Source organism: Myripristis murdjan, chromosome 7, assembly GCF_902150065.1.
Source record: "Myripristis murdjan chromosome 7, fMyrMur1.1, whole genome shotgun sequence".
Classification (NCBI taxonomy): domain Eukaryota; kingdom Metazoa; phylum Chordata; class Actinopteri; order Holocentriformes; family Holocentridae; genus Myripristis; species Myripristis murdjan.
In genome coordinates, this window is record NC_043986.1 from 26,032,745 (window position 1) to 26,060,690 (window position 27,946).

A 27,946-nucleotide genomic window follows, 5' to 3' on the forward strand; every position below is an offset into this window, starting at 1 on the left:
AACCCTTTCATTAATATAAGATCCCATCAGTAGGATACAGTTTCAAAGTAGTTTACTGTATGGTGAAGGACTAAGATGATGTAGTGAGGGTCTGGAGGGAAGGATGAGTGATGAAGGGATGGAGAGATGGGGCTAAGGGTTGAGGGATGAGGGGATGGGGGTCAAAGAATGAAGGGGACGAAGAGTCATGGGTTAAGGGATGGAGGGATGGGGTCAAGGAATGAGAGATGAAGGGATGAGAGTTGATGGATGGAGGGATGAAGGTGAGGGATGAAAGGATGAGAGTCGAGGGATGAAGGAATGGGGCAAAGATCAGGATCAAGAATGAAACTGAGACAAAGGGGAAGAGGAACCGATTAAAGTTTGCCTAAATGCTGTTTCTGTGGAAAAGGGATGAGTTCGAGGTGTGGTCTTTGTTCCTGAACTTAGTTATAAAACTTCATAAAGTATAACAGCAAAATGATAATAACTCATGGTGATTGCGCAACAGCATTGATTTATGTTTGGTTTCCCAACACTTTATGCAGTATAAGGTCATTTGGCGTAGGCTCAAATGAAAGAAAGTGATCTCAGTAGACAGTATGAAGCTCGTCCTTGCATTTTGAAACCAATGTGGGGGTATATAGATCCTGCTTTGTCAGCAGATTGTTAAAACATGTCAGTGCTGAGCCACAGACATCCTCCTGCATCAATAAAGTAAGAGGTGTTGTGATTATCCATTGATGTAGATGTAACACTCTGCATGAAATGACTTGCCAGTTATATAGACAGAGCAGTGTCAATGACAGACGAGGAAACTAAGGAGAGGAGGTGATGATGAGAAGGGAAAAGAGCTAGGGACAGGAAAAGGCAAGAAGAACTAAGGTGAGGGCACAAAAAAAGTGGAAGAGGGTGTCAAAATTAGGGAGAAATGCAAGGGGATAAAGCAGGAAATTAGCAGAAGATGAAGGGAAGAAACACAAGTACCCAAGAACTTAGACACTAAAGGTGCAGTACCATGAATAGTCACTAGAGTGAGCCAAAAGACAAAGCAGAGGTAAGAGTTCAATGCTCAGTGGGATTTTTTTCTTTCTTTAAGTGTCTTGATTTGCTCTCTCTCTCTCTCTCTCTCTCTCTCTCTCTCTCTCTCTCTCTCTCTCTCTCTCTCTCTCTCTCTCTCTCTCTCTCTCTCTCTCTCTCTCTCTCTCTGTACCTTCTCCATCATTTAAGCCCTACTTTTTTTTTAAGGAAAATTCCTATCAGACAATCAGGACCAACAACACGGTCAATATCAGACATTTTCATTTTTCAGTTTCACTTCTTACTAGGCAGCATTTTTTTTAGGCTCTGTAAAGTTCAAGATTATTCAAACAACTAGCAGATTTTCAGGTGCCAGAACCTGTTCCCAGGCCAAGTTATTCATAAATATATGAGTGTGTAAGGTGTGAGGAACATGGGTGATTTCTGCTAAATGGCCAGCACAGCCTCAGTATCACCCATTCCATCATCTCTCTGTTGCTGCATCCATTCACTCACTTAGTACTGGTGTCCCTCTATGTGTCTTACTTTTCTCCTTTTGAATATCCTCCCTGTTTTACAGTTTTCATGCCTCATCTAGCTTGCATTGCTGCTCTACCACAGTGACTATCCACTGAACTCATAGCTGTTAGTCTTATTTATGGACAATACCTGAAGTGTATTAAGGCAAATTTGTACTTAATAAAAGTTGTATAATAGAGCAGATTGTGCATCTAGGGACCTGAGCTGAATTGCTTAAAACTGCCTAAGTCTATTGTTCCATTGTTTTTAAATGGCCCAGTGCATGCAAAAGCGTTCTCGTGCTGGATTGTGTGCATGTGTGTGTATATCAGTGTGTGTGTGTGTGTGTGTGTGTGTGTGTGTGTGTGTTACATTAATGGGGTTCTTTATTGGGGGTTATTTAGGCTGGGGATTGTAGGGTTGTTATGGGGGTAGGGGCATTCTTCAGATTCTCCTTTGACCAGACACACACACACACACACACACACACACACACACACACACACACACAAAGAGAAAGCATTCTAGATGGCTGCAGGCCACACTGTGGCTCCTGGCACGGAGCTCCTTATTTAGTCAAAGCTGCACAGTCGCATCTCTCCCCGTCTTTACAGCCACTGCTGTACTGTTAGCTGAACTCAGACAGAAAAATCTGCAGTGATCCAATCTTGTTATGTGCTGAGATTATCAATTTAGATTAAAATATTTGATAATCCTAGTGGTCCCTCAGATAATTAGACAATTCAATTAAAATAACTGATATATAAATAGTTTTGTCTGAGGTTTTCTGCTGGATCAGTGAATGTGTACTCAATGCCACATGTTTGAATCTGGAGCATGACATTTTGTTGCATGTCATCTCCTGTTTTTCTACCATCTGTCCTGTGGGGTTTCACTTAATAAAGCAGAAACATCTTCAGAAAAATCTCAAAAATTCATCTCTGATGGATGGAGGAAAACACTGGTTCAGCTGCTCACCATTATTTTGAGAAATGCGCTGTTAATATGTCTGTATTGCCCACCATAAAACATTCAGCCAGTCATGAATATGTTAGATTAGATAGACTTGATAGAGTCTGCACTGCCTACTGTATGATCTGAGAGAGAGAGTGGAAGTGGGCAAGGCTGCTGTCTACACACACACACACACACACACACACACTATCTGGCCTGTCTGCACTATGACGTTTTTACAGATAACACTACACACATAGTATGACACAAACACACATGCATATGCACGCACAGACAAACAAATGCAGACAGCAATGGAGGCTGCACATTATAAGCAGATAGATTCTGCACAGCTATGGCAAGCTGATGCCTGCATATGTAAACAAAAGCCTGCAGAGGCCCAGCCACATACAAGAATACAAACAATCATGCACCCATGACTTTATGAGGACACACTGATGTTCCCCCCGCTCTGCATAAGTCCCAGTTGACGTCATGCCCTTGGGGAGCGTGTTTGTCTGTGCCTCAGTCCCAAATATTTGTTTAATTGCGGCTTGGGACTCACAACCTCCGCCTTCCACAAGAGCCACCTCATATTGATTCGTGGGTGCAGCTTGGAACTCTGGGTCTTCTGACTCTCACCACAATGCCTCCATTACAGTATCACCTTGCCTATCTGATGCTCCTCCCCAGCTTTGAAAATGATCCCATCCTCACCCCAATAGTGGCGCCCTTATGTGTGTGTTGAAACCTCTCGCCATTACTGTGACAGATGATGGAGGGGAACTAATGAGGGGGGTTAAGGGCGATTGTTTGTGTGCTAAGTTGCTCAATAATTTCAGAGTTGGCAAAATATAAATGGGCACAGTGCTGCATTGCAATTTTTGGACAATAATTTCCTTTTTGTCTCTTTGTTTGGGTTGAGACACAGAGAGGGAGGGTGGCATGAAAGTCAGCCAAAATGTGGGAGTGTCTTCCCATCTGACCCTCTACCCCCAGGTACATCCAGATAGATCAGAGTGCTGGGCTGTGGTATTGATGTGTGTGGAAAAAAAAAAAAAAAAAAAAAAGCTCCAAAACAGTGAGAAAAATTACTGACCAAGTTGATCCTCCTGCTGTTTTGCTGTTAAAAGTTTGACCTTGTCAGCAATCTCCAGACACAGCGACTGCTATCTTTTGGGGCAAACACTTTATTCAGGGTCAGCCATCTGCAATTAAAATGCATTCACTCCGTTTATTTCTGTGATCTGGGCTGCTTTTCCAGTGGCTGGGGCTTGGTGTAGGTTGGCATGGGTTCGTGACATGAATTTACATGAATTTACACAAGATCAGTGGTTCTCAAAGTGCGGTTTGGCGACCACAGAGGGTTTTTAGGATTCCATTGCAGAATGAATTGTTCAAATAGACTGCTATTTGATTTACTGAGGCCAGTTATAGAATAAGAGATGAGCATGTCGATTTTTCTTGTTACCTCATTTCTTACACTGAAGACAGACATTATAAATCATAAATATCTGCGTTCCTCTTCCTAGACGAGGGTTTATTTGGGGGTCTGATAAGAAAAAGTGTGGGAATGTCACGGCTGCTTCATTGCTCATGAGCGAGGGAAACACTTCCTCCGCTCAGCTTGTCATGGGCTGTTTCTGATCAAAATAACTCCCATTTCTCCCGTCTTGCCATAAACGCCTACTTTTTTGCGAAATCACTATCTCCAGGCTATTACTCTCACCCTCTCATGCTCACCACTTTCTTTCTTTTCTCGTTTCTCTCTCATACAGACAACGGGGAAAACTTCACAGAGAGAGAAAGAGAGAGAGGGAGCAGCCCCGCAAAGTTGAGCAGACTCCACCCTAAAAAAAAAAAAAAAAAAAAAAAAAAAAAAATCCAGCCAGCGAACGGAGACGCAGCCGAGACCATAAAAATGAGTGGTTCCCACCCCCGGCTCCACCAGAGCGCCGCGCCTGCTCCCAACGCTTTCTCCCCGGACAAGGACGCAGAAATGCCCGCCACGGAGAAGGACCTGGCCGAGGACGCGCCGTGGAAGAAGATCCAACAGAACACCTTCACCCGCTGGTGCAACGAGCATCTGAAATGCGTCAACAAGCGGATCGCCAACCTGCAGACGGACCTCAGCGACGGGCTGCGGCTCATCGGGCTCCTGGAGGTCCTGTCCCAGAAGAAGATGTTCAGAAAGTACAACCAGAGGCCCACCTTCCGCCAGATGCAGCTGGAGAACGTGTCGGTCGCCCTGGAGTTCCTGGACAAGGAGAACATCAAGCTGGTGTCCATAGGTGGGTCAGCTCAGCCTCTGTAGCCTGTGTGTGCAATGAATGAGTGCCAGGAGTGTGTGCGACTTGTTGGCTCGGATGAAAGGGTGTGCGCTGGTGGGCATTGTCCCATCTCCACCTTGACTACAGGTGGGTCGCTTTGCAGTCACTCTGTCCGCTTTTCTGGGGAAAAAAAAGGAGTAGAAACGAAATGAATTGGGTTACCCTGTCACAGAGGGACGCCGTTTTTACAGAACAGCGCATGTAAACGTGGATGGAGCCGCTTTTACGCGCAGAGCCGCTGACAGCAACTTGCAGAACAGCGGATTAAAAGTTTGACACTGTTGAGAGATTAAAAAAAAAAATGAAGAAGAAGAAGTGTAGCGACAGTTTAAGAGTCGCGAAATGACGCTCGAGTCCACCCTTCTCCTCTGTGAATGAGCTGTAAAAATGCCAACGGGGAAAGTGTTACCGATTGTGTTTTCTATGAGAAACTAGGCGTTTTCTGGCTTGCTGGTGTCCAGGGGTGCAGCGCTTTGTCTCCGGCTGTCCAGATTTGAGGCGGGTTGTTTTTGTGGGGGGGCCTTGGTGGTGTAGAGGGGGCCCCGACTTGGCTTTCTGTTCCCCTACCGCCTGGGCCGGGCCGGGCCCAGCCAAACTTGTTGGGCCAGAATGTAGTTCAGGCCTAGTAGGCGAGGAGAGCTGATCCTGTGGACACACATACACACACACTCACACACACACAAACACACAGGCCTATTGTCTGTGCTCATGCGGTGCAGTGGGCCGGGCTGGGTCTCCACAGCATTATTCAGCCCTTGGCTCACACTTGGTGACATAAAACTGGTAGGCTTTAATGGGCTTTTGCCTACATGCAGCTGCTTGTCTGCGCGTAACACTTGAGTGATTTTGCGGTTGTTTATCTGACTGCCAGTGACAAATCATTTACTGCTGAGTTCATCATAATGTCTCTGGCTGATTTAGAGCTGAAAGAATAGAATATAATAACGGGTTACAGCAGACTAGCTGAAGTCTGCTGAGTTTAGCAGTGAGGAGCAGCTCACAATAGCTCCCAAACTGGGCTATACATGCACTGAAGTGCTGTTCAGGGTGTTCCTGGGTGTCCTCGGTTTCATTTCTCGATTACTTCACTCTCTCAGGCAAATTGTGTAAGAATGATACTGATCAGAGGTTTCACACTCCCCTTTTTTTGACCCCACCTATAACAAGACAGATAAAACTCTTCTTACATGTCCCTGTGACAAAACTTTCATTAGATGTGTGTGAAGGAAAGGAAGAAGTTTGGTAACAGTCGCTCTTAGTGAATGACTCGTCAGGTATCTATGAATCAGACAGCGTCCCTGTTACCCCCGAGGCCATGTCTAGCTCAGCGCTTGCTTCATGATTTCTACATAGATGTTACCGGCATAGGCCACTTACTGTGGAGGGGACGGCACACAGGCAACTTATGGGAACAAAATACCTTAATGTACACAGAGGAAGAGGTGGGACTGCTGTGGTCAGATTAGATCTGTAGAGATCATGTTGGTATCATGGTCATGCCTGGCTGGCATGCCACAGCAATGCTGTGTGTGTGTGTGTGTGTGTGTGTGAGTGTCTGAGTTTGTAAGTGATATGAAGTGGTGCACGTCTGATTATACTTCTGATCCTTGAATGAACTCATGGACACTATAAATGAGAACAAAAGCCTCACCACTGTTTTTTCATCTGCCTCAGAAATGTTTTATCTCTTCTCTCTTTCAGGATTTCACTTTTTAGAAAACATAACTCCCACTCATTTCTAAAGGCTTTTCCTGCTTTTTGTGTTCCTGACCATCACCTCCCTGCTGACTGTGTGTTTAATCAAACTGTGCACTCCTGGCTTGCAGGCTGCGGTGCCAGGCACCGATGACCCATCCTGGTCAGCACTGTCTGTCTGTCTGTCTGTCTGTGACTCACCCTCATCTAGCTGCTCCTCCTGACTCATTTAATCTGGACATGAGAGAGGAGCCTGCTCTCCTCTCTTCTACTTCCTCCTTTCTCTGCGGAAAAGGACACACCCAGCCAGCAACCCTCACCACAAATTACCAAACTGCCATCAGTGATCCGTATGATGCATGAGGCTTCTCCGTCTCTCCCTGGTTTGAAGCCTTTCACCGTCTTTCTTTGTCTTTTCTTTGTCTGTTTTCTCTTTCGGAAGTTTACTTCCAAATCTCAAACTTTCTTTCCTCAACATTCTGCAAATTCCCGAATTTTCCCGAATGACTTTTGATGTTTTTCTTTAGCTGGGAGCCTTCGTCCTTCTATGTCCGCCCTCTGTCTCTCATTGAACTCATCATTTGATCATGTCTGAGCCCTGCATACATTTTTTCACTGGTTTTACCATAGTCTCCCATTTTAATCTACAAGTATGATGGCAAGCGCTGATATGCAGCAGTGCATGCCACAGCATGGTCATGGTCCACTGCCCATTCGTAACAATGCCCATTTATAATATGCTCCACCCTAAAAGAAAGCAAGGCTCCCTCAAGCAGGCAATGTTCCTAGCAATGACAGCTAACATGATTGTTACTCAAAACCACAATGGCCAAATTCTAGTTTATCAGTGGCTGTCATCTGTCCTCCCAGTTTTTTTGTTTGTTTTTTTGCACATGATGGTTGAATTATTATTTGATTATCTCCATCTTCTAGTGTGAGTTTAATTGGTCTGGCTTTGCACACTAAGATCAGTCAGACTGTTACCCATCTTCCCCTGTAATCAGGGCTTTTTGTAGCAGAACACATCTCTGATAGTCCTGCAGTAGAGCCGGAGTCATCACCGGCACTCGTGTTGAGGACATTTCAATGTAATGAGGTCTGACCCCAACAGGTAATCTCTCTCTGTGCAGATCTGACCCAAAACCAGAGCTCACATGATCTGGCAGCAGACAGCAGGCACATGATTACTAATAAGTCCAGATGGGAGAACCTACATGTAATGAGTCAAGAACATGATGCATGAGTGACAAGGCTGCCACCTAGCTGGCAGCTGTGTGAATGAGAGACGATCTCTGCAGCACCGATCCCATCAGACAGGCTGACATTCATTCACCGCTCGTGCTGCAGCTGATAAATGCTGCACTTCCCCGGTCATTCAGTCAGCCATTCTTCATTTCTATGTGTTTTGCATGTCTCGGTATTTTTTTTTTGTTTGTTTTTTTGTGTGTTGTGAGTGCGTTTTCTGTTGTACGCCTCACTGCAAATTTCCCAACAGGGACAAAGTCAAAGAGAGAAACAGACAGTGACTCAAAAATAAGATGTGCGTGCGTCTCGAGCGCATGTGTGTGTTGGCTGACTCGTGGGTGATTAATTGTTTTGTTAAGTATGCAAGGGTTGTTCTAGCTAGTTGATTTATCTCGCTTATAAAGCAGAGGCTGTGTCAGGACATTTCTGCTTTGCTTCGCTCTGCACACTCAGTGAGGGGGGAGTGTGTGTGTGTGTGTGCAAGAGATGGGCTTCAACAGAGTGTGTCAGGACTGTTTGTGCACATATTCCACTGTGCTCATCATGCCTGTGTTTGGACAAGTTCAATCATTTCACTTGGCATCACCTGGACTCATGTTCCTATCAGCATTTTGTGTGTGTGTGTGTGTGTGTGTGTGTGTGTGTGTGTGTGTGTGTGTGTGTGTGGGTGGATGTGGGGACGATGCAGCTTTAAGCCACACTGGTTGTTAAGCGGAATAACACTTGTTGACCATCGCATTAATCAATTAAATGTGCTGTTTGTGGCGAAGTTATTGCGCTGTGAGCTTCTGGTTGGCAGCATCCGCCCTCCATTCCATCAGCAGCCCGGCCCAGTGGGATTTAAAGACAGCTCATCACACTTAAACTGTGCTTGACTGAGCCTGCATGCCCTGGCAGAAACAATAAGATGACAGTAGCGGTGCCAGACTCTTCCTGTCGAGTCATTTGCGCAGGCAGGATGGGAAATAAAGTGAGCGGTGGTGTAACTGCGTACCTGGCTGCTCTCCTCTGCACCGACCTGCCAGCGGAGCACACAGGTTTAAACAGAGGCCTGTTGGGAAACGAGCAGGCCGCCTCCATCTGTTACATAATGCTGATGTGTGTTATGTGCCACCGATAAAGGAATGGAGGTAAATTGAAGCTTACGATGAGATAACTGAAGGAATTGCTTCACAGTAACATAGTGAGATGTTACTGTCTCCCTGCATGTCATTTTTGTTGTTTTTAGGAAAGTAATGCAGACTAACTGAATCTCTAATGGGACAAAGAATGTGTTTTTGTCAGGGAGCGGTAAGGTGACACTGATTCACCATGACTGTGTGGTGACTCGCATGGCTGTATTAGTGTTGACCAGCGAGATCCAGGATGATGGGACACCCGCCAGGACGAGTGTGTGCCTGATTGCCCCCGCTCTGCGCGGCCCAGCTGGACACAACCGAGATGAAGGTTTTCAGTTTCAGTGTTGTCAGTAACAACCCAAATTGATTTCCCTTCAGAAGGGGCTACACAAACAAAGTGGGAAATTGTTCCAGGAATCAGCCTCTGGAGTCCGGCCACACCTCACCGCCCGGGCTGCTCAGCGCTCACCGCTTTGCGGATCACCAGGCGAAAGACACATGTGGCGCACTCGCGTCGGCTGCAGATTCCGACCAACACACACTGTCAGCTTTTGGCCTCTGTGCCGTCAGTCTTCACCGACTCATTTAAAACAAAGCTGATCCAAATTATAAGATGTTTTTGGGAAGTTGGGGAAAACAAAACCTTAAATATGTCAAATTTACCGCATCTGCTTGACCAGTGAGACGCGGTCTGACATACCTTTTAATGGCTCAGCACCATCAGGGTTTAAATTATGGGGGATAAGCTATGGCAAAGTGAGTACAAAACCACTGTACAAAACCAAATGAAGCCAAACTTTATTTATATGGCACAACAGAGCATTAAAGTGAAGAAAAAAAAAAAAAAACAGTAACACCCAACAACTATCTGCAATTCTATACCAATAAAAATGCTCATATGAAAGCACAGGAATGGCCATCTCTCTATACCTATATTGCTCCCTTATACCCCACTACTACTACTATAGTGGTGGAACAATAAATAAATAATGCAATATATCACAATACTTCGCCTTGTGATACATTATCTATGCACTAAGTGCCAAGCATTGATATTTAAGTTTTAAACTTAATTTGCTGAAAAACATGATGGATTCCTGCATGGTGCCATGGTGGGTAAGATATTGTGATAATAACATATTGCGAGTTGCCCAGTGCTTCCCACCCATAGCACAGAATAGACTTTACACCTATAAAGTAAAGCCTAAGTGTGATAATATACGAGGCAAGGCTTGGGAACCGTGGATGAGTAATATTCCCAGTTAACGGCAACCAAAAAATGTGTTTAAATGTTTCCTTGAAACGTTCATATGCAGTTACAATGACAAATGGCACGGAGCCGCATATTTCCATTTTGGGGATCGAGTAAATTGTTTACTGAAAGCCAGCCCGTGTCGGGGATGTCACATCGCATCAAACCTAATCATACGTTTTCAGAAGCGAGATAACAGAGCAAAAGGGGGGAGCGGGGCAGAGAGGAATGCCGACCAAAAAGTGAGATAACGGGGAGTTATGAAGCCGGAGGGTTAAGCCACTCCATTGGGTCAAAATGGATCACTTCCTGCCCGCTCATTATCATTAGCATAACTTCCTGCCTGTGCTGGGGAAAGGAGACTGGTCAAGTGGATACTGAGGATTAGCAGTGTGGGCATTCCCATTCAGCGCAATGGTATTCAGGCTATTACATTACATCACAGTGTTGGATATGTGCCCTTGTAACCCCATGCCTCATGTTCAAAACTCAGCAAGGGGCTGGAGGAGACATAAAACTCTTTTACTGTAGCTGTGGCCCGAGAGTCTGGACTTATCTACATAGTTAATACTACCAGAGGTGCACCTCAGGTCTTATCCCCGCTGAAATTAGCCCTTGCTGATGTACCGCAATGATAATATCCTTTCTTATATAACGAATGGTTTTGCATTGCCAAATCAAAAAGTGGAATGGGGCCTGGGGTTTGACTTCAGCTGAATTTTCCTGGGGCTGTCCTGGAAAGCCCGGTGACAGTTGTTTGGGTTTATGTTAGAAGATTTTGCCTACAAACAATTCTTTTTTTTTTTTTTTCTCTGCCAGAAATACGTCTGCAGGGCTTTTCGTCATCCCGACTCGAATCGGTTCTAGCGGGCCAGAGAGGATCAATCACCGGGAAACTTTGCTCTCATGGTTGATTGTAGTTCTTAGACGCTTCCAGGAAACAAACCCTTGATTAAAGACACGTGGTATTGAACGTCCTCGTTCGTCACTTTGTGCTTTACCGATATCCTCCTCGCCTTTCTCCCCCTCTCCTGCGTAACTCTCAGAGCCTGTCCTCTCTCTGTGCTCCCTCTGCTCCTCATCTTGTCCTTCATTTCTGCCCTGGCCCGTCCTCATTCTTGTTTCAGCCTATCCCACCTCCTCCCTTGAATGAGCGTATCTCAGCCTATCTTCGACGGGCGCTGTTGTCAGTGTGGGCTTTAAAAATGTCCCACACAGCACTTTTCCCCTGCTTCTTCTCCTTTCTTCCTTGCCCCTCCGCCCCTCTCTCTCCCTCTCTTCCCCTGTCCTGTCCTCCCTCCCTCCTCCCTCATCCCTCCTCCCTCTGTCTGTAACCAGAGCTCGGGGAATGGGTGGGCTGCCAAGATCCAGTTTGCTTCTGCCCTTTTAAGGCTAAAAAACCAGGAGGAACTTTTCCAGCGGAGGGAGTGAAGAGAGGCGAGAGCGGAGGGAGGGAGGGAGGATTGACTGGAAGGAGCTGAAAGGAAGAGGAGGAAGTGTAGTAGCTGTAGTGTGGCTTGTTGGAGCTGGAGAGGGGCAGAGGGAGGCAGGAGAGGAGGGAAGGCGCGAGACCTTCGCTTTAAGGCCTTTGAGGCTTCAAGTCGAACTCCCGTTGCAAGTGAAAGGCTCAAGTGCAGCTGTAACCAGAGCCTCACGATGAGGAATTTGTCTGGGTTTTGCTCCAATGTCGTTTTCAGGAATTCCTTGATTGAATGATACAAAGGGAATTTGGTTTTTATTATTGTTGGAACAGAATTGGCAGGCATGTATACTGTGCTGTAGAGCCTTATAAATCACACCGGTGTATATTTTGTGTGTGTGTGTGTGTGTGTGGGTGTGTGTGTGTGTGTGTGTGTGTGTGTGTGTGTGCCAGTGATAAGGGCAGTGTGGAATGTATGACATTTCCTCAGAGTGTTCTGTCTGACTGTGTTTTTGGGTGGTCACTCCCCCTCCCCCCTCTTCCAGGCATGGCTCTGTTCTCTCTGTGTGTGTGCATGTGTGTGTGTGTGTGTGTGCACCTTTGTCCTGCTTGACCCAGCACACATAGGCTATCTTAATGTGCGAGCCAAAATGAAATGTGTTCAGTATGCTCAGGCTCCTAACATGATGTAGTCCCACTGACTCAGTGTCCTATACATTAAACATGTCAGACCTGAGGTGAGGAGTTTGGAAAAACATAGTGGTTTTATGACGGGGGATGGGTGGATCACAGAAAATAAAGTCTGTCACAGTTGTGAGTTACCTCATCAAAAAAAAACTCGGTCATAAAATCAGTTGAAAACAGTTTTTGCCACATTTCAGGTATAAAGGTGCATGTAGGAAAAAATAAAGACATTTTTTTGTGTGTGATACTTTTCAATAAAGATGTAGAATTCATGGCCTTCTCAGTTTCTAACTTTCACTTTAAAAACTCACTCCTCTGAATTTTCCAAATATCTGTGATCAGAATGCATTACTTTCAAAGTAACATGACCGAATTTTGTCACTTTTTTTTTTTTTAAATTTAGACCCCATAACACTGAGATTCATTTGTTGTATACAATTAAATACACAGAGTGATTTAAAGGAAAGGGATGATGTGCAACAGAGGCATGAAATGGATTCCGGCTCTTTGTTGTAAGTACATGGTGCATGAGACCTCAGGGCTATCGGGACGTCCCAAGCAGACCTCCATTTCTGTCCTTTGCCTTACAAGATCCCAGGATTAATTCACTCCAGATGTTCCAGTACAAGCTGAATGTTGTGCCGAATCTTTCCTCCTTCTCTCGTTCCTCTCTGCACTTGATCCTCTGCTCCCCTCCCCCCTTCCCACCTCCCCCCTCCCACCCCGCGATGTTCTCCTCGGGTCAGACCTGGGGGGTTAGGGGTTGAGATGATGTCATTGCGATGTCATTAGGGGTCGCAGCAGCGAGCCAAACAGATGAGTCATGGGAGTTTTTGGGGTAGAAGGAGATCAGCAACCCACGCACGCACGCACACACAGACACACACACGAGCTTGCACACAGACACAGACACACACACACACACACACAGATACAGACAATACAGTAGCCTCCACACTCTGTTAACTCTGTCTGGTTCTCTTTCTTTTCACCTCATTCTCTCACATTTGTTCTTTCGTTCTCTTCCTCTCTCTCTCTCACTCACACACACACACACACACTCACGCACACGCTCACAGAAAGGGGGGTATGAGTCAGCAGAGGGGGAATGCAGCAGACTGTGTCCGTATATGGGCTCCATCAGACTCAGTGCACTGTGGTCTGCTGGGAATGCTGGCAGATTCCTCGCATGTTTAGTGGCTTTCTTTGTGTGCGAGCGACATGAATCAAATAGCAAACACAAAACACACACATACACACGCACATACACAAAATCAGAAAGTCTGCGGGCAGGTATGTCCTAATTGCTGCCATGAGTTCTTGCTCTTTAAAACCGAGCGATTCCTCCCTCGGCCCCCCCCGGTGAGATAATGCCTAACACTGGACTCGCTCGATTATTAGTGAAAATCTGGAGGGTTTTGTAGGTCAGTGGGAGGGCGAGGCGCACTAACCCTCTGCCACTTTAGAAGCATCTGTCCATGGCCTTGTGTTGCATCCACACACCTACCTGAACGTAACACCATGGATCCTCTGTCATTTTCCATTGAAGAGATGATCAGCCTAACTTTTTGGTGTGGCTGTGGCCTGTCTCTGGTCTTGTTCGGGTAATGTTGCGGTCCTGTTCCATTATGTTGGCGCTGCGGCGGCTCGCAGGCCGCGAGGTGACACGCCCCTCCGTTATATACAGAGCTGCATTCCTACAGCAAGCGCCAACCTGCAGCACTTAACACGCCTAGCACACGCCCTCCTATCAGCGCAAATTACAAATCACAGCCGTGGGTTTTATCTCTGTCTTTGGGCGATGTTTCTCTCTCTTTGTGCCCTCTATCGCTCCACCGCTCCTCTTCTTCTTCCCTGTCATTCCAAAGCCGGCCGAGTTGCCGTTGGGTTGCCGTGGCGATCGGGCCCCAGTCAGACTTCCCCGGGTGATGGGTCATCCAAACAGACCTTTTCTCTGACCCTGCTTCACTTTATCGTCATGTGGAGCGTATTTTTCCTCCTGACGAGAGAGCATCTGACCTGTCATGTCTCTCCAGGTTGGCAGCTTGCTCTGCACATCGGCTGAGTCAGACGGGGGGGGGGGGGATAGACAACAGATGTCCCAGCTACAGTTGTTCTGCATCGAGGCAAATTGCTCCTCGCTGTTGTTGTTTCATGCCCTGGAAATTTGCGGTCATTTGATGTTTTCCGAGCTGTTGCATGTGTCTCGCGAGGTATTGGACGTGCTTTCTGCACGTCTCGAGGGCCCTCCAGTCCAAGCCCACGAGCCCCCCTCCCCCGTACAAGCATCTAATCCTCCCACTCCCATTTGTCTAGACCCCCATCCCAACCGGTCCTCAAAGCAGCTCTCGGCCAAACAGCCTCTAACCCACTGCCTCCTCCTGCAGGCCTTAAATATTCAGCCTCATTCATTAGCCCCCAGCCCCCAAACAATATCCCTGCTCCCCTATGCAAAAACATGGAAGAAAAAAAGGGGGCGAGGACACAACAGTCCTGCTTTAGAATAATTGGAGACCTCCTTTATTGTCATGGTTGAGCCGCTGCTCCCATGGATTATTCTGGTCTAGACAACAACGCCAAAACAAATCAAGTGCACTTGACAAGTTTGTGGAAGCTGGGGCAGCGAAGGGAGTGGCACTGGAACCAGAATACTTTTCAAAACCAAACGGGGCACGTGCTGCATGTTGTTTTCCCACTGAGACGAGTTGATCGACGATAAACACGTCGTATCAGCGCAGAAGTGACTCGAGAAAAAGCTACATCGGATATCGGTCCTCGTGTCCTGAGATGTTTTTTTTTTTTTTAATTCAGATTTGCATTTTCTGTCCGCAGGCCTTACGGGACTCAAAAAAATAACAGGGGAACCACCAGCAAAATGGGTGTCGCAGGTGTTTGTTAGAAGTGGGATTCAAACCCACGGCTGCATTCAGAAACCCAAAACATGGACTCGTCAGACACCCTGTGATACAACCTGCAGTCTGAGTCTCATCTGTAGACATTTAATAATACCCGTCAGCCTGGCACACTAACCACAGCTTATCACATCTTTAACCCGTTAGTTCCTCCTTTCTTCTGTTCATCCTCCTCAGCTAGAAGAGGAAAATGCTGCAACACACACACACACACACACACACACAGGGCTCCACCCTTCCCTAAAAGGCCAGACCTGACTAATCATCCCCCCTGATCGACTGCTTCTTGTGTAACTTGCTGCAGTGTTGAGGTTGGGCGGTGTGTGTGTGTGTGTGTGTGTGGAGTGGATGGGGGATCCTCCTCATGTCTGGGCTTGTTTTCTGCTTGCATCACTTTCTCCTCAGCTTGCAGCGTTGCTCTTGTCTGCACGCAGCTCAACGCCCCAAATCTTTCAGCACAACTTGAGATGTGCGCCCGGTGTGCTGTTATGTCACGCCACCGTGTTGTGGCTTGTGGAAGAGAAAATTGAGACACATGACGGGCCTCTTTCAAAATTTCACCGCGGCCCTGAAAGTAAAAGCCCGCTGTGAAACACTGTCGAAATAAATAGCTGTCTCTCAAGATGCTGTTTTTTTAAAAATTTTCGAAGATGCAGGTGCCTCTTTTGAAGGAGCACGGAGCGTTCGGTGACTCACGGCTGTGTTGCAGTTTGTCATCAAAAGGTTCCTACTGCTGCCGGGCCTGCGTCGGGTGGGCGAGGTTCTCATGTGAACGTCTATATTGCTCTCATGATATGATTCATCTGGAAAATTCCCTCTCTGCTCGTTGTGCAACTTATTCTTTCACGGTTTCTGTCCTTCTCCTCTCTGACTCCCTCTCTGGCACTGCCAACTTCGATTACAGCCGCTAGAGAAACAGGTTTCATGCCCGTCTTTTAAAAGTAGGTATATTACTGAGGCACCGTGTTGGACGTCAGCGTGAATTATCGTTATCTTGCCCCTGGCTACGCTCCGTGATCTCTAGGTATGCGGCCCTGTCCAGATTAAAGCCGTACGGTAGATAGCAGAGACATTCCTGAGGGGAGGCTTGAATTTGAACCACGTATCATCCCAGATCTTCACTTATTACATCACTGAAGTTGAAGTAGAGAATGATTAAAAATTAACCCTGATCCTGTTTCTGTCCTCCTCTTCTTCTTTGATGGAGGATGGTTGCATCTGATTTGTCAACACAAATGATTTGTGTCCTCTCCTTTTCGCTTTCCCATGCTCCAAAATTTTTTTTTTTTTAATGACAAATTAAAACCTGAGTCTGAATCTGTGTTTTCTCCCAAATCTGCCCTTGATATTGTGTCCTGATACTAAATCTAGTGCACAATGGGAGTTTAGACGTAGTGCCTCTAAATCTGCTTTCCTCTCTCTGTCCGCACTCCAGACTCTAAAGCCATCGTCGATGGGAACCTGAAGCTGATCCTGGGTCTGATCTGGACGCTGATTCTGCACTACTCCATCTCCATGCCCATGTGGGACGAGGAGGAGGAGGCGGACGATGGCAAGCAGAAGACACCCAAGCAGAGGCTGCTGGGATGGATCCAGAACAAACTGCCCGAGCTTCCCATCACCAACTTCAGCAAGGACTGGCAGAGTGGCCGTGCCCTGGGGGCGCTGGTCGACAGCTGCGCTCCAGGTTAGTGTGTGTGTGTGTGTGTGTGTGTGTGTGTGTGTGTGTGTAGAGGTTGGATGGGGAACGTCTTGCTTGTGGGGTTTGATCGTCTCAGGGGTGGGTGGAGGTGAGTAATTTGAGTATCTGTGTGGAGGGTGGGAACATGTCCATGATGGGCTTGTGTGTCTCGGGGTTGTGGAGATGATGGACTGAAGTGCATGCACGTGTGTGTGTGTGTGTGTGTGTGTGTCTGCGCGTGTGTGTATTCCTCCATCTATGCTGCAAAAGTTACACATGAGTCTCCAGGATGTCAAATTAACGCCCACCAAGTGCCGGTAAATTTATCTTTGATGGTTGGCGACTTTTTGAGGTGATAATATTTGAATGCCTCTTTAATATTTAGTTGATAATCTGATTTAATGAAATTCTGCTGGAGTTCTGTCTGCACTACAAACTAGATCCATTTTTATGAATTAGTGACCAAGTTTTCAATTAAAACATTCCATGTGTCTTTATTGAAAGTTTCACTCAGCAGATGCACATGAAATTACACTGAAAACATGCAGGCTGACACATTTCTAGGAAAAATTTTAAATGAATTATTCTGGGAAAATATCGTGTATATATTGGGAACCAGAGGCTGGGGGTTGAATTGAGGTGTTTTGTGGACATGTAAAGCATCGTTGTGCCTTTTAGCACCGTAACCTCTGTGACGAGCGGCTCTCTGAGCACAACGATAACAGACAGCTGCAGACCCAAGGTCAGGCAGAGTGTGAAAGTACGTAATGCTCATAAGTGTGTGAGACCGAAAAGCGTGAGGGCAAGGTCGACAACGAGCCGCTCAGAGGAGGCCGAGAGGGGCCGGAGAGACGGGGAGCCGATAAGTGGAGAGGAGGAGCGCTCAAAGCCCCCATTATGGTCTTGTTAAATAGGAAAGTGAGGAGAAAGGAGGGCAGGGGGTGGGATGAGGGGGGGGTGAAGGTGGTTTCTGTTTACATGCTCGGGATATTTGGCATACCTGTGGATCTCCAACAGGCTGGAACAGGAGATGCAAGAAAATAAAAGCAACTGGAAAAAGCTTTTATTTCTCTCCAGCAATAGAAACATTTCCAACAACCCACTTAAAGAGCATGTCGCCGACTCAACCCGGAGACGTGAAAGTCAATCCTCAAGCTTTTGAATAAATAAATAATCGATTCGGGTTTGATGAGGGGAACACAGCCACAGCATTTGCGGTTTAATTCAAGAGCAGCCGTCTTGAGGAACTATGAAGTCTGGGAGATATTACAGTGTGCTTAACTAGCCCACTCTAGTCCCCCCTTAAAATGAAGATCATGCACATTTTGAGAGGCACAACCTGAGAGCCAGGCGGTGACGAGATTTCAACTAATTAGACATTTTTGGCCAGAGGCTCTTGCTTCTCTGTGCAGTGAAGGTCAAGTCAATTTAAATGTTCCTTTTATCCAACACTGTCAGCTCCCTTTTTTTGATATCATCAAAATGTGTGGCAATTTATGATTGATAATGCTTTGTCATGCACTGAGTCAGCTGAGAGTGAACATGTGAGGTAATTATGAGGCGTGTGGTAATTTTTGTGTGTGTGTGTGTGTACTGAAATAGTGTAGTGTATTCAAACTCACTTTTTTTCTTGTAGGTCTGTGTCCTGACTGGGACCAGTGGGATCAGAGCAAACCAGTCGACAACGCCCGTGAGGCCATGCAGCAAGCCGACGACTGGCTGGGAATCCCACAGGTAAACCAAACCTCGTCTCCACAAACGATCTTCATCCTAATCTAATCTGTCCTCATGAGCCACCCTGATTTAATGTGACCTGCGACGTTGTGGTTTGACCTACGCCGATTAAATATCCTAAAGTTTTCTTCAAATGATGGTTCGCCTCTGAAACAAAAATTCAACTATACTCATCGTATACTGATGCTAGAGACTCAGGAGTTAGTTCCCTCCAGATTGATAAAAGTTAAAAATGTCCCCAAATGTGCTCATTCATGTCTCATGAAGCCATGTGACCTCTGTCCCAGCAGCTCAGTTTTGTTATTTTTATTTTTTTTTATTTCATTGGGGTTATTGTACTCCAGTGAACCTACAGTGGACTGCCTGGGAAATACATGGGTCATTCATCAGTTGACCCGGATTGGCTGATCTCCAAAAATGAGATCCAATTCTGCTTCACTTGGTGCCAAAGCTCAGTAATCAATCCACATCATATCATGATATAGTGCTGAACAAAATTTAAACAAGTCTACTTTTAGTGACAAATCTATTAATTAATTTCAAAAACCGTGTTAATCACAAGGTAATTCATGGATTAATCACGATTAATCACATATTGAAAATGAATTAACTTGCTTGCTCACCTTGTGGCTGCTGTTTATCTGACAGGTTCCCTGACACAATCTGCAGCCCGTTGCGTCAGTTTTGATGCGGTGACACATTCGCCCTTCATGCATTCCACAAGTTTAACAAGCACAGACAAGCACGGCCGCTATTAGCGCTCACGTCATTGCTACTTACTGGAAGGGCCAGCAGAAAGATGCCTGTCATTTCGCTGATATTTTAGACTCGTTCTAACATCTCGGTTCTTGGTATCTTTCTTAGTTTGTTTTAATCTGCCACAATCGCCTGGAGACAAATAAAGGTATAATCGACAATACGGGACAGACCCTGATCAACAAATTATAATATGGTTGTGTGTGCGACAGCCGTATAAGAGGCTTGATCATCCCAGTTAGAACCAGGAGGGGCTTATTTCAAACGTTTAATATCCGTCCAAAAACGAAAATCCAGCACTTTACAGGGAGATTTTGAATGGATGTCACCAAATTTAAGTTTACGGTGCTATTATTCTGGGCTGGGCAGCGTTGGTGAAGTGACATGTCTCGTATTGTGTCGTGTTGGCATGATTGGCACAAGTCTGGCAGCTGGCACACTGTAGCGTGCTGACAGTTGGCTCTGTGGTCACTGGTTTTCCGCCTTCAGCTCTGCTTCTGCTAAGAAACTGGCTCACTCTTTTCCCCTGCTGTCTTTGTGGCTTGTAAATTCAGACAAAGAGTGTGTCTTTCATGCGCATGTGTGTGTGTGTGTGCTTGTTTGTGTATGCATTTGTCTCAGGTACTTTTTCAAGTCTCAGTTTAGCTGAGGTGGTTAGACTGCGGTCGAAATCGCTGCAAAATCAAACCACTGCAGCCGGTTGATCTGTCTGGGTAAAATGTGCCATGGCAACCAACCAAACTCTCACACAGTCTCTCTTCCTCTGTTTCTTACGTGTAAACAAGATAAAAAAAAAAAAAAAAGACGGATTGGTTATCAGAGCTTGTTCTTTATTGGTTCCTTCTATTGTTTCCTAGGTGATAACCCCAGAAGAGATTGTGGACCCCAATGTGGACGAGCACTCAGTCATGACCTACCTGTCCCAGTTCCCCAAGGCCAAACTGAAGCCTGGCGCACCACTGCGACCCAAACTCAACCCTAAGAAGGCCCGCGCCTATGGGCCAGGTATACACACACACACACACACACACACATCTGCAGCTATACTCCAGGGAGTAAACTTTATTAGCAGGCAAATGTGGTTCCATTCAGCCGAGCAGCTGGATCAGGTTAACAATAGGGTTTATTTAGATGTTTACAGTCATCGGCCTAAAAAAAGCAAGGTAGTCCAAAAATGCTGGTAAATATAGACGTGATACAGCCTCTCATGCGGGTACCTGCAGCCAATTTTGTGTCCCAAACCACACAGGAAACATATTTTTAGTGTGTTGTCATTTCTAAACCTCCTGCCGCCTCTACCGTCTCCAGGTATCGAGCCTGTTGGTAACGTTGTGATGAAGAAGGCCGTGTTCACCGTTGAAACCATCAGCGCCGGAATGGGTGAGGTGCTGGTCTATGTGGAGGACCCCGCAGGGCACAGAGAGGAGGTACACACACTGACACACACACACATTTTATAACATGATCTCCATACAGATTTGCGGTGGTTTTTGTGTTTTTGTGTCCCTGAGACATAATGCGTCTTGTTTCCTCCAGGCTAAAGTGACAGCTAACAACGATAAGAACCGCACCTACTCAGTCTTCTACATCCCCAAAGTCACAGGCATGCACAAGGTAAGGCCATAGCTTGGTCTGGTCCTCATGTTGACCACTGTGTTTCTTTTTAAATTACTATGTCTTGCATCTCCAAAGTTAAGGTTTTAGGTTGTAGACTGTTGGATTTCAGAATTTGTAGATTGACTGACTGACAGTTTGGGCTCGGCTTTCTTAAGATACTGACAGAAGTGGCTGTCAAGCATTCACGTCAGGGTTTCTCACTCTTTCCCATCACTAGGTGACAGTGTTGTTTGCGGGACAGCACATCTCCAAGAGTCCCTTCGAGGTGGACATTGGCATGGCCCAGGGAGACTCCAGCAAGGCCACAGCCCAGGGGCCGGGACTCGAGGCCTCAGGAAACATCGCCAACAAATCCACCTACTTTGATGTCTACACGGCAGGTAACAATGGATGGGACACAAGTGACTTGAAAATCAGCAAGAAAAAAGAAAGAAAGAAAATGAAAAAACTGACTCTGTCCCTGGACGGCTAATTAAAAGATTTGCATCTATTAAATTCCTTACGATATTTCAAAAACTATATATTTGGGTCAGTTTGCATCATTACAGTAGCTTCAGTGAAGCGGGTTGGATGACTTTTGGATGACTTACGGATGACTTTTGGTGGGAGAATTGTTGAATGTTGGGTAGTTAATTTATTGCCTGTAAGTTATATAGCAGAACCACCATAGTTTGCCAAATTCAGGCAAGCTAGAATCATGCTGGTGTCCTTGGTTTAAGACAGAAGCTAAAGACGTCTGCATGAATACAGGTTCATGACCTTAATGCATGTTTTCTGTTCCTCTTTCCTCTTTCTCATCCATCTGCTACTCCCCTTTCATCCTGCATCTCTCCCCTCCCTCCTTTGCTCCCGTCCCTCACAACCTCCACCCTCTCTCCACCCTTGGTTCCCTTCCCTCCCAGGTGCCGGTGTCGGGGAGGTCGAGGTCGTGATCATGGACCCGGCTGGTAAGAAGAACACGGTGGAGTGCACCATCGAGGACAAGGGCAACAGTAGCTACCGCTGCACCTACAAACCCACCCAGGAGGGCCAGCACACCATCTACGTCACCTTCGCCGGGGGTCAGATCAGCAAGAGCCCCTTCACTGTCAACGTGGGCGAGGGTAAGGCCGTCGTGAGAGGTCACAGCTTTGATCAGCAACGTGAATAGTGCCAGTCCTGCCAAAGCATCTCTGAGCAAGATACCGAAATGATCCCTGCTGACTTGTTGTAAATTTGTTCTGTACGGGAGTGTTAAACAAATGGGAGAGGACACAACGGCTCAAACTGCCAGATGTCAGCATCTGAGATGGAGACTCTTTCACCATTATACAGCTGATTGATGCTGTTCTATACATTTTCAGTTACGGGCTATTCTAGCTGCATCCTCAGTATTAATTCGCAAAGGTAATCTCCTTTTTCAGAGCAATGCTCAAATGTCTCTCCTGTTCCAACCCCCCCATACTCTCTGTTCCTAAGGGATATTTGAGAGGTTGAGTTATTTAAAAGAGTTATTTAAATGAAAGAAAGCAGACAGGAAGTAGAAGTTGAATAGAAAAGGTGAGGAGAAACAGGGTGGAAAGATGAAAACAGAGTTTGTTTGTTTTTTAAATGAGCATTGACAAGTTTTATTGTGACAGTGTTTGGAAGGCAATTTTTACACCTTGAAAATGTTTTCGCTTTCTCTGCTGTTCTGTTTTGAACTTTATATTAAGACTTTTTGTCTGTTTCTGCTGCTGTACTGGATGTTGTGTTGTTTTTTTATCTCCTCCCTCCTTCCCTCCTTCTCTTTGATAGAGGCCTGGCGGTATCTGTCCTCTCTCTGGAACAGCCTCTTCCTTCTGCTGTCATTTCCTGTTTCCTGGGATCTCTCTTGGGTACCCACTGTGTGTGTGTGTGTGTGTGTGTGGGCAAATTCAGTAATATGTGCCCATGTGGTTGTTTGACTGAGCATGCAAAGTATTTTATCCTCTACTTGTGTGTGTGTGTGTGTGTGTCTGTGTGTGTGTGTGTGTGTGTGTGTGTGTGTGTGTGTGTGCTGAATTGCATCCCTTTACTTGTGACTAATTTCCCTCTGTGGACTGCTTTACGTGTGTCATCTGCCTGTAAACTTCGACTGACTCAAACATCCCCACTTTTGTATCCTTATTTAGGAGTCTTCATCATTTCCACGTGGAAATACTTGTTTTTACATGCTGCAATGAGATTCCCACCTTTTTAGATGGAAAAATACCCCCAATAAATTTCAGTTTACACGTCTCCGGGGGAATTTCCGCCTTGTTACTGACTATGACTTGGCTAAAGAAGCTCAAAAATCAATTGCTTCAAGCTTTATTTATAGTGTCTGTTCAAAAGAAAATAAGTTTAGAAAGCACAGTAGATGGGCAAAATATTGAGCTGTGAATTCTAGTGTATATTTTGGTCTGCACAATTGATAATCATAGAATATTGGCACACTGGAAATAGTCGGAAATAGTTTATTGATCCCCGAGGAGAAATTGCGTATATATGGACATATTGGCATATTTCCTTTAAATTTAAGATCACATTTTAGAAAAATTTTCATGCTGAAATTCTCGCAAACTGCAGCTTTAATGAGGTGGTCGTCAGCTTTTTGTCTACACATTTTCCTTTTTTATTTTTCTATGTATTTTTCTATTATAATTTTTCTCTCCACTTTTCATCTTTGAAACATTTTGTATAGTCTTATAGAGGTACAATTGACAACCTGAATTAGTGAAAACATGTATTTACTTTTTCTGGCCCATCAAAATGATTTGTACTGCATAGCCCAACTCCCCTGTATGATATCTTGTGTTTCCTTTCATAACCCGGTGTCCATCTGTTTCTGTGGGGTTTCCTGAGCTGGCTGCAGAGCCAACTGACCGTGACTTAGCAGGTCTTATTTTATATGCACTTCTAATCGGGCGATGTGAAGGCCACCCCACTTCCTGTGTGTGGGGAAAAAGGCTGCCTTCCTGTGCTGTGGTCTATAAATCCACTCTAAGTGTTCAGATAGATAGGAGGATAAGAGGTAGAGAAGGAAGAAGAGGTGGAACAAGACCCTTGAAAAGCACCGAGAAGCTTTCCAGCAATCCATCAGTGTGATGGATGTGTCTTTGATGGAAACGGTTTTGTTTTCATATCATTCACCCCACCGCTCATTCCATCTCTCTCCGCTGTAACCACTGCTATCACATGTGGTCATGATGTTGGAGCGAAAAGGCTCACAGCTGTCTCTGTCTGTGTTTATCTGTCTGTGTCTGTCTGTCTGTCTCTCCCTCTACAGCATGTAACCCCAGCCTCTGCAGGGCCAAGGGTCGCGGGCTGCAGCCAAAGGGCCTGAGGGTGAAGGAGACCGCAGACTTTAAGGTCTACACTAAAGGAGCCGGCACTGGAGAGCTCAAAGTCTCCATCAAAGGCCCCAGTGAGTTATGTTAACAAAACCAACAGGATTCTTGTTTTTAACCAATGCCAGCAGCCTCACATTAATATTCATCAATTCCATCTATAGTAACACTTTATTTTAAGCATGTTGGGCTGTATTACAAAAAGATTTCGAGTACATTAGGAGCATAGATAACCTTTATTTGCAGTGTAATCACCTGTTAAATGTCAGAAGATTATTTTCAGTTCAATATTTTGTCAAGTTAAGGTATTCACCGCCCTATTTCTTTCTCCACATAGAGCTTATTGTGTAATTCTTTTTTTTTTATCATTATCATGCACTCCAAATACGCTTAAAATGGGCTTATGATGTCTTAACTTAACTTAAAAGTACAATTTCAAGTAGAGCAATACCTCTTAAAATTAGGAGCAAGTAAATGGAGAAAAATAGTTTGAAAAATCAGTTAGAATGAGAAATATTTGATTGATCCCTTAGGGGAAATAGGATCAGTTGCAGTTGCTCAAATTCTTGAGAGAAAAATACAAGTATAAGAGAAATTGTAAGAAATACAAAGGTAAAGTTTAAAATATAGAAATATGTGCCTAGAAATTTGTGGGGGAAAAGGGTACATTATGTAAAAATATGTGCATTAATCCTACAATAATGTTACAACAATATACACAGAAATAAAACGAGGAGTAAAAGTTCCTATCAGTGCCACTCCCATCAATTAATTGTATCCTTTTCTGTTCTCACCCTGTAAAATAGGAGTTAGGATAAAGAAAAACAGTTTGTGGCACTGATGTGTGTGTTTTGTATTTGCAGAGGGGCTTGAGGAGCCATGCAAGAGGAAGGATCTAGGAGACGGAGTGTACGGTTTTGAGTATTACCCCACCACTCCTGGAACCTACAGCATCACCATCACCTGGGGAGGACAGCACATCCCACGCAGGTAGACACACACACACACACGATACACACACACACAACATGAAAGCAGTCATTAACTGAAAATGACCAAACCCATTGACCCTGAAACCTCATATCTACATGAACTATACATTTTCCTCCTCCTGCTATGTATAGGAGACACTCAGATAAAACCCTTCATTGATCAACATCAGATCTAGAGGCCAGGGGTTAGTGTCTTAACTAAACACAACATCTGGAGAAGAAATTAGATTTTTTTTTAGAAGCAAGACATGAACGTATGCACATATGAAACAAATCTTAGAGTTGACCTCTGAATCACATTGGTCTGTCACTGTGACTGATCTCGCGCTGCTCTCTTCAGTCCCATCGAGGTGAAGATCGGCGCCGAGGCCGGCCAGCAGAAGGTGAGAGCTTGGGGTCCCGGACTGGACGGAGGCGTGGTTGGCAAATCTGCTGACTTCGTGGTGGAGGCAGTCGGAGACAACGTAGGCACACTGGGTGAGTGGATCAAGGAAACACCGGAGTGAACAGAACGTGGAGTCGCACCTTGACTGGTGATGACTTAACCATACGGTGTGTTCTCCCGCTCTTCAGGTTTCTCTGTGGAGGGTCCGTCTCAGGCCAAGATCGAGTGCGACGACAAGGGCGACGGCTCCTGTGACGTGCGCTACTGGCCGACAGAGCCTGGCGAGTACGCTGTGCACGTGCTCTGCAACAACGAAGACATCCAGCACTCCCCCTTCATGGCCGAGATCGTCAACCCACCAGGGAAAGACTTCCACCCCGACAAGGTATGCACACACCCACACACATACGCACATTTGGAAACAGCTGCACGATCCAATGTGTCCAGTGCGTGCAGAAAAAAGACGTTTGTGTTGGCTTTAGTTCAGTTTTTAAAGCAGAAAACATTTACTAGAAGACCTGCCCTTCAGATGTAGAACTGTGCCTCTGATTAAAAACTGCATGGATGTGTGCATTCCAGGTGAAGGCCTACGGTCCAGGCCTGCAGAGCAGTGGTCTGGCTGTTGGAAAGCCAACCGAGTTCACAGTTGATGCCAAGCAAGGAGGCAAAGCCCCTCTGAAGATTGTTGCTCAGGTAGGTGTGTGTGTGTTTAAGCAATGGTTTGCTCCTCTTTCAGCACAAACACATCTTGCCCTTCATTTTTCTGCCCTTTCGGTATTCTGTTTTGGCAACTCTTTTCTTTCTCCGCGCGTCTGCAGGATGGCGACGGCACTCCTTTGGACGTTCAGGTGAAAGACAACGGCAACGGGACGTACACCTGCACTTACACCCCGCGTAAACCTGTCAAACACACTGTCATGGTCTCCTGGGGAGGAGTCAACATCCCTGACAGCCCCTTCAGGGTGAGGACACACACCACTTCCATTTGTGACGCAAAAGCCTGCAAATCATCTCTATTAAGCACATGTGGCGCCATCATGGAGGTCCTTTGTGCAAATGGCTAAATGTAAAACACCTGGAGAAAAGAGATATCTCTCTCTAACTAGGTTATGAGCAAAAGGGAAGAGTCTGATAACATTTTTTCCAAATTTATGTTATTGCTACAATGAAAACTATTGTCTTGTCTTTACTTAAGGCCCCCTTAGCCCCCTGTTCATAAGCACGTCTTTTCCGTTTCATTTTGTTTTTATGTAAAGTACCTTGAGCTGCTTTTGTATGAGATGGTGTCATACACATAAGGTTGCATTGAATTGAATTGAATATCCCATCTACTACCAGTTGCTCTGCCTGCTAAATAAATGTCTTTGTGCAGTGTTCACAGCGGACATTATTCCAGACTAAACCTCTTTCTGTATGATTCTGACACCAGATGAACATCGGAGCTGGCTGCCATCCTAACAAGGTGAAGGTTTCAGGACCCGGCGTGGCCAAGACCGGCCTGAAGGCCTTCGAGCCAACTTACTTCACCGTCGACTGCGCAGAGGCTGGTCAAGGTAACACCTCCACAACCAGTATGTGTATTGAATACAACTTCTCCTCTTTGCATTTTAGCTTCAGAATAGGTATCAGATGTGCTAAAAAATGTTCTTTGCCCTTTCTTTCATATCAGTAGGGGGTTCTTTGCCTTTTTTTGTCCCCAGATGAATTAAATTACTGTTGCTTCAATACAGGCAGCTGCAAAAAAGCTGCAGAGGGACATCTGGACATCATTTTGAGTTTTCGTCTTTTGTCTTCAGGTGACATCAGCATAGGAATCAAGTGCGCCCCCGGTGTGGTGGGACCCGCCGAGGCCGACATCGACTTCGACATCATCAGGAATGACAACGACACCTTCACCGTCAAATACACCCCTCCTGGTGCAGGCAGCTACACCATCATGGTGCTGTTCGCTGACCAGGTGTGTGTCTGTGTGTGTGTGTGTGTGTGTGTGTGTGTTTGTGTGTGCATCACATCTGCTAAAATGTGTTGATAACCGTATTCATTATGTTTGTGGTGTCTAGGCCATTCCCATGACTCCCATCAGGATCAAGGTGGACCCGTCGCATGATGCCAGCAAAGTGAAGGCAGAGGGACCAGGACTTAACCGCAGTGGTGAGAACACACACACACACACACACACACACACACCAGCTGCACTGATGAAGTTCTCCCATGTGAAACAAGTCACACATCATATAAACCACTTTTTCCTGTTGCTGAAAATATGACCTGCATTACTTCCTGTGTGAGACACAGACCTGCCAGACACCAGGTGTTCAAAGCAG

At 45.7% G+C, this 27,946-nt stretch overlaps 1 protein-coding gene across 3 annotated transcripts in view; it reads left to right on the top strand.

The window, feature by feature from the left end:
* Positions 1-27,946, top strand: part of flna (filamin A, alpha (actin binding protein 280)) — a 48,147-nt gene that overhangs the window by 2,741 nt on the left and 17,460 nt on the right. For 2 of the 3 annotated variants that reach the window (XM_030054764.1, XM_030054765.1), the window contains exons 2-18: positions 4,251-4,763; positions 16,564-16,815; positions 18,446-18,543; positions 20,157-20,304; positions 20,608-20,726; positions 20,836-20,913; positions 21,134-21,296; positions 21,819-22,019; positions 24,185-24,322; positions 25,109-25,235; positions 25,578-25,714; positions 25,811-26,007; positions 26,202-26,315; positions 26,441-26,584; positions 27,052-27,175; positions 27,419-27,579; positions 27,683-27,773. In XM_030054764.1, coding sequence (XP_029910624.1) covers positions 4,394-4,763; positions 16,564-16,815; positions 18,446-18,543; positions 20,157-20,304; positions 20,608-20,726; positions 20,836-20,913; positions 21,134-21,296; positions 21,819-22,019; positions 24,185-24,322; positions 25,109-25,235; positions 25,578-25,714; positions 25,811-26,007; positions 26,202-26,315; positions 26,441-26,584; positions 27,052-27,175; positions 27,419-27,579; positions 27,683-27,773 — 2,662 coding nt within the window. In that variant the 5' untranslated portion in view covers positions 4,251-4,393. Of the gene's footprint in view, positions 1-4,250; positions 4,764-16,563; positions 16,816-18,445; positions 18,544-20,156; positions 20,305-20,607; positions 20,727-20,835; positions 20,914-21,133; positions 21,297-21,818; positions 22,020-24,184; positions 24,323-25,108; positions 25,236-25,577; positions 25,715-25,810; positions 26,008-26,201; positions 26,316-26,440; positions 26,585-27,051; positions 27,176-27,418; positions 27,580-27,682; positions 27,774-27,946 lie in introns of those variants that run through there. The other variant, XM_030054763.1, reaches the window with a different exon arrangement.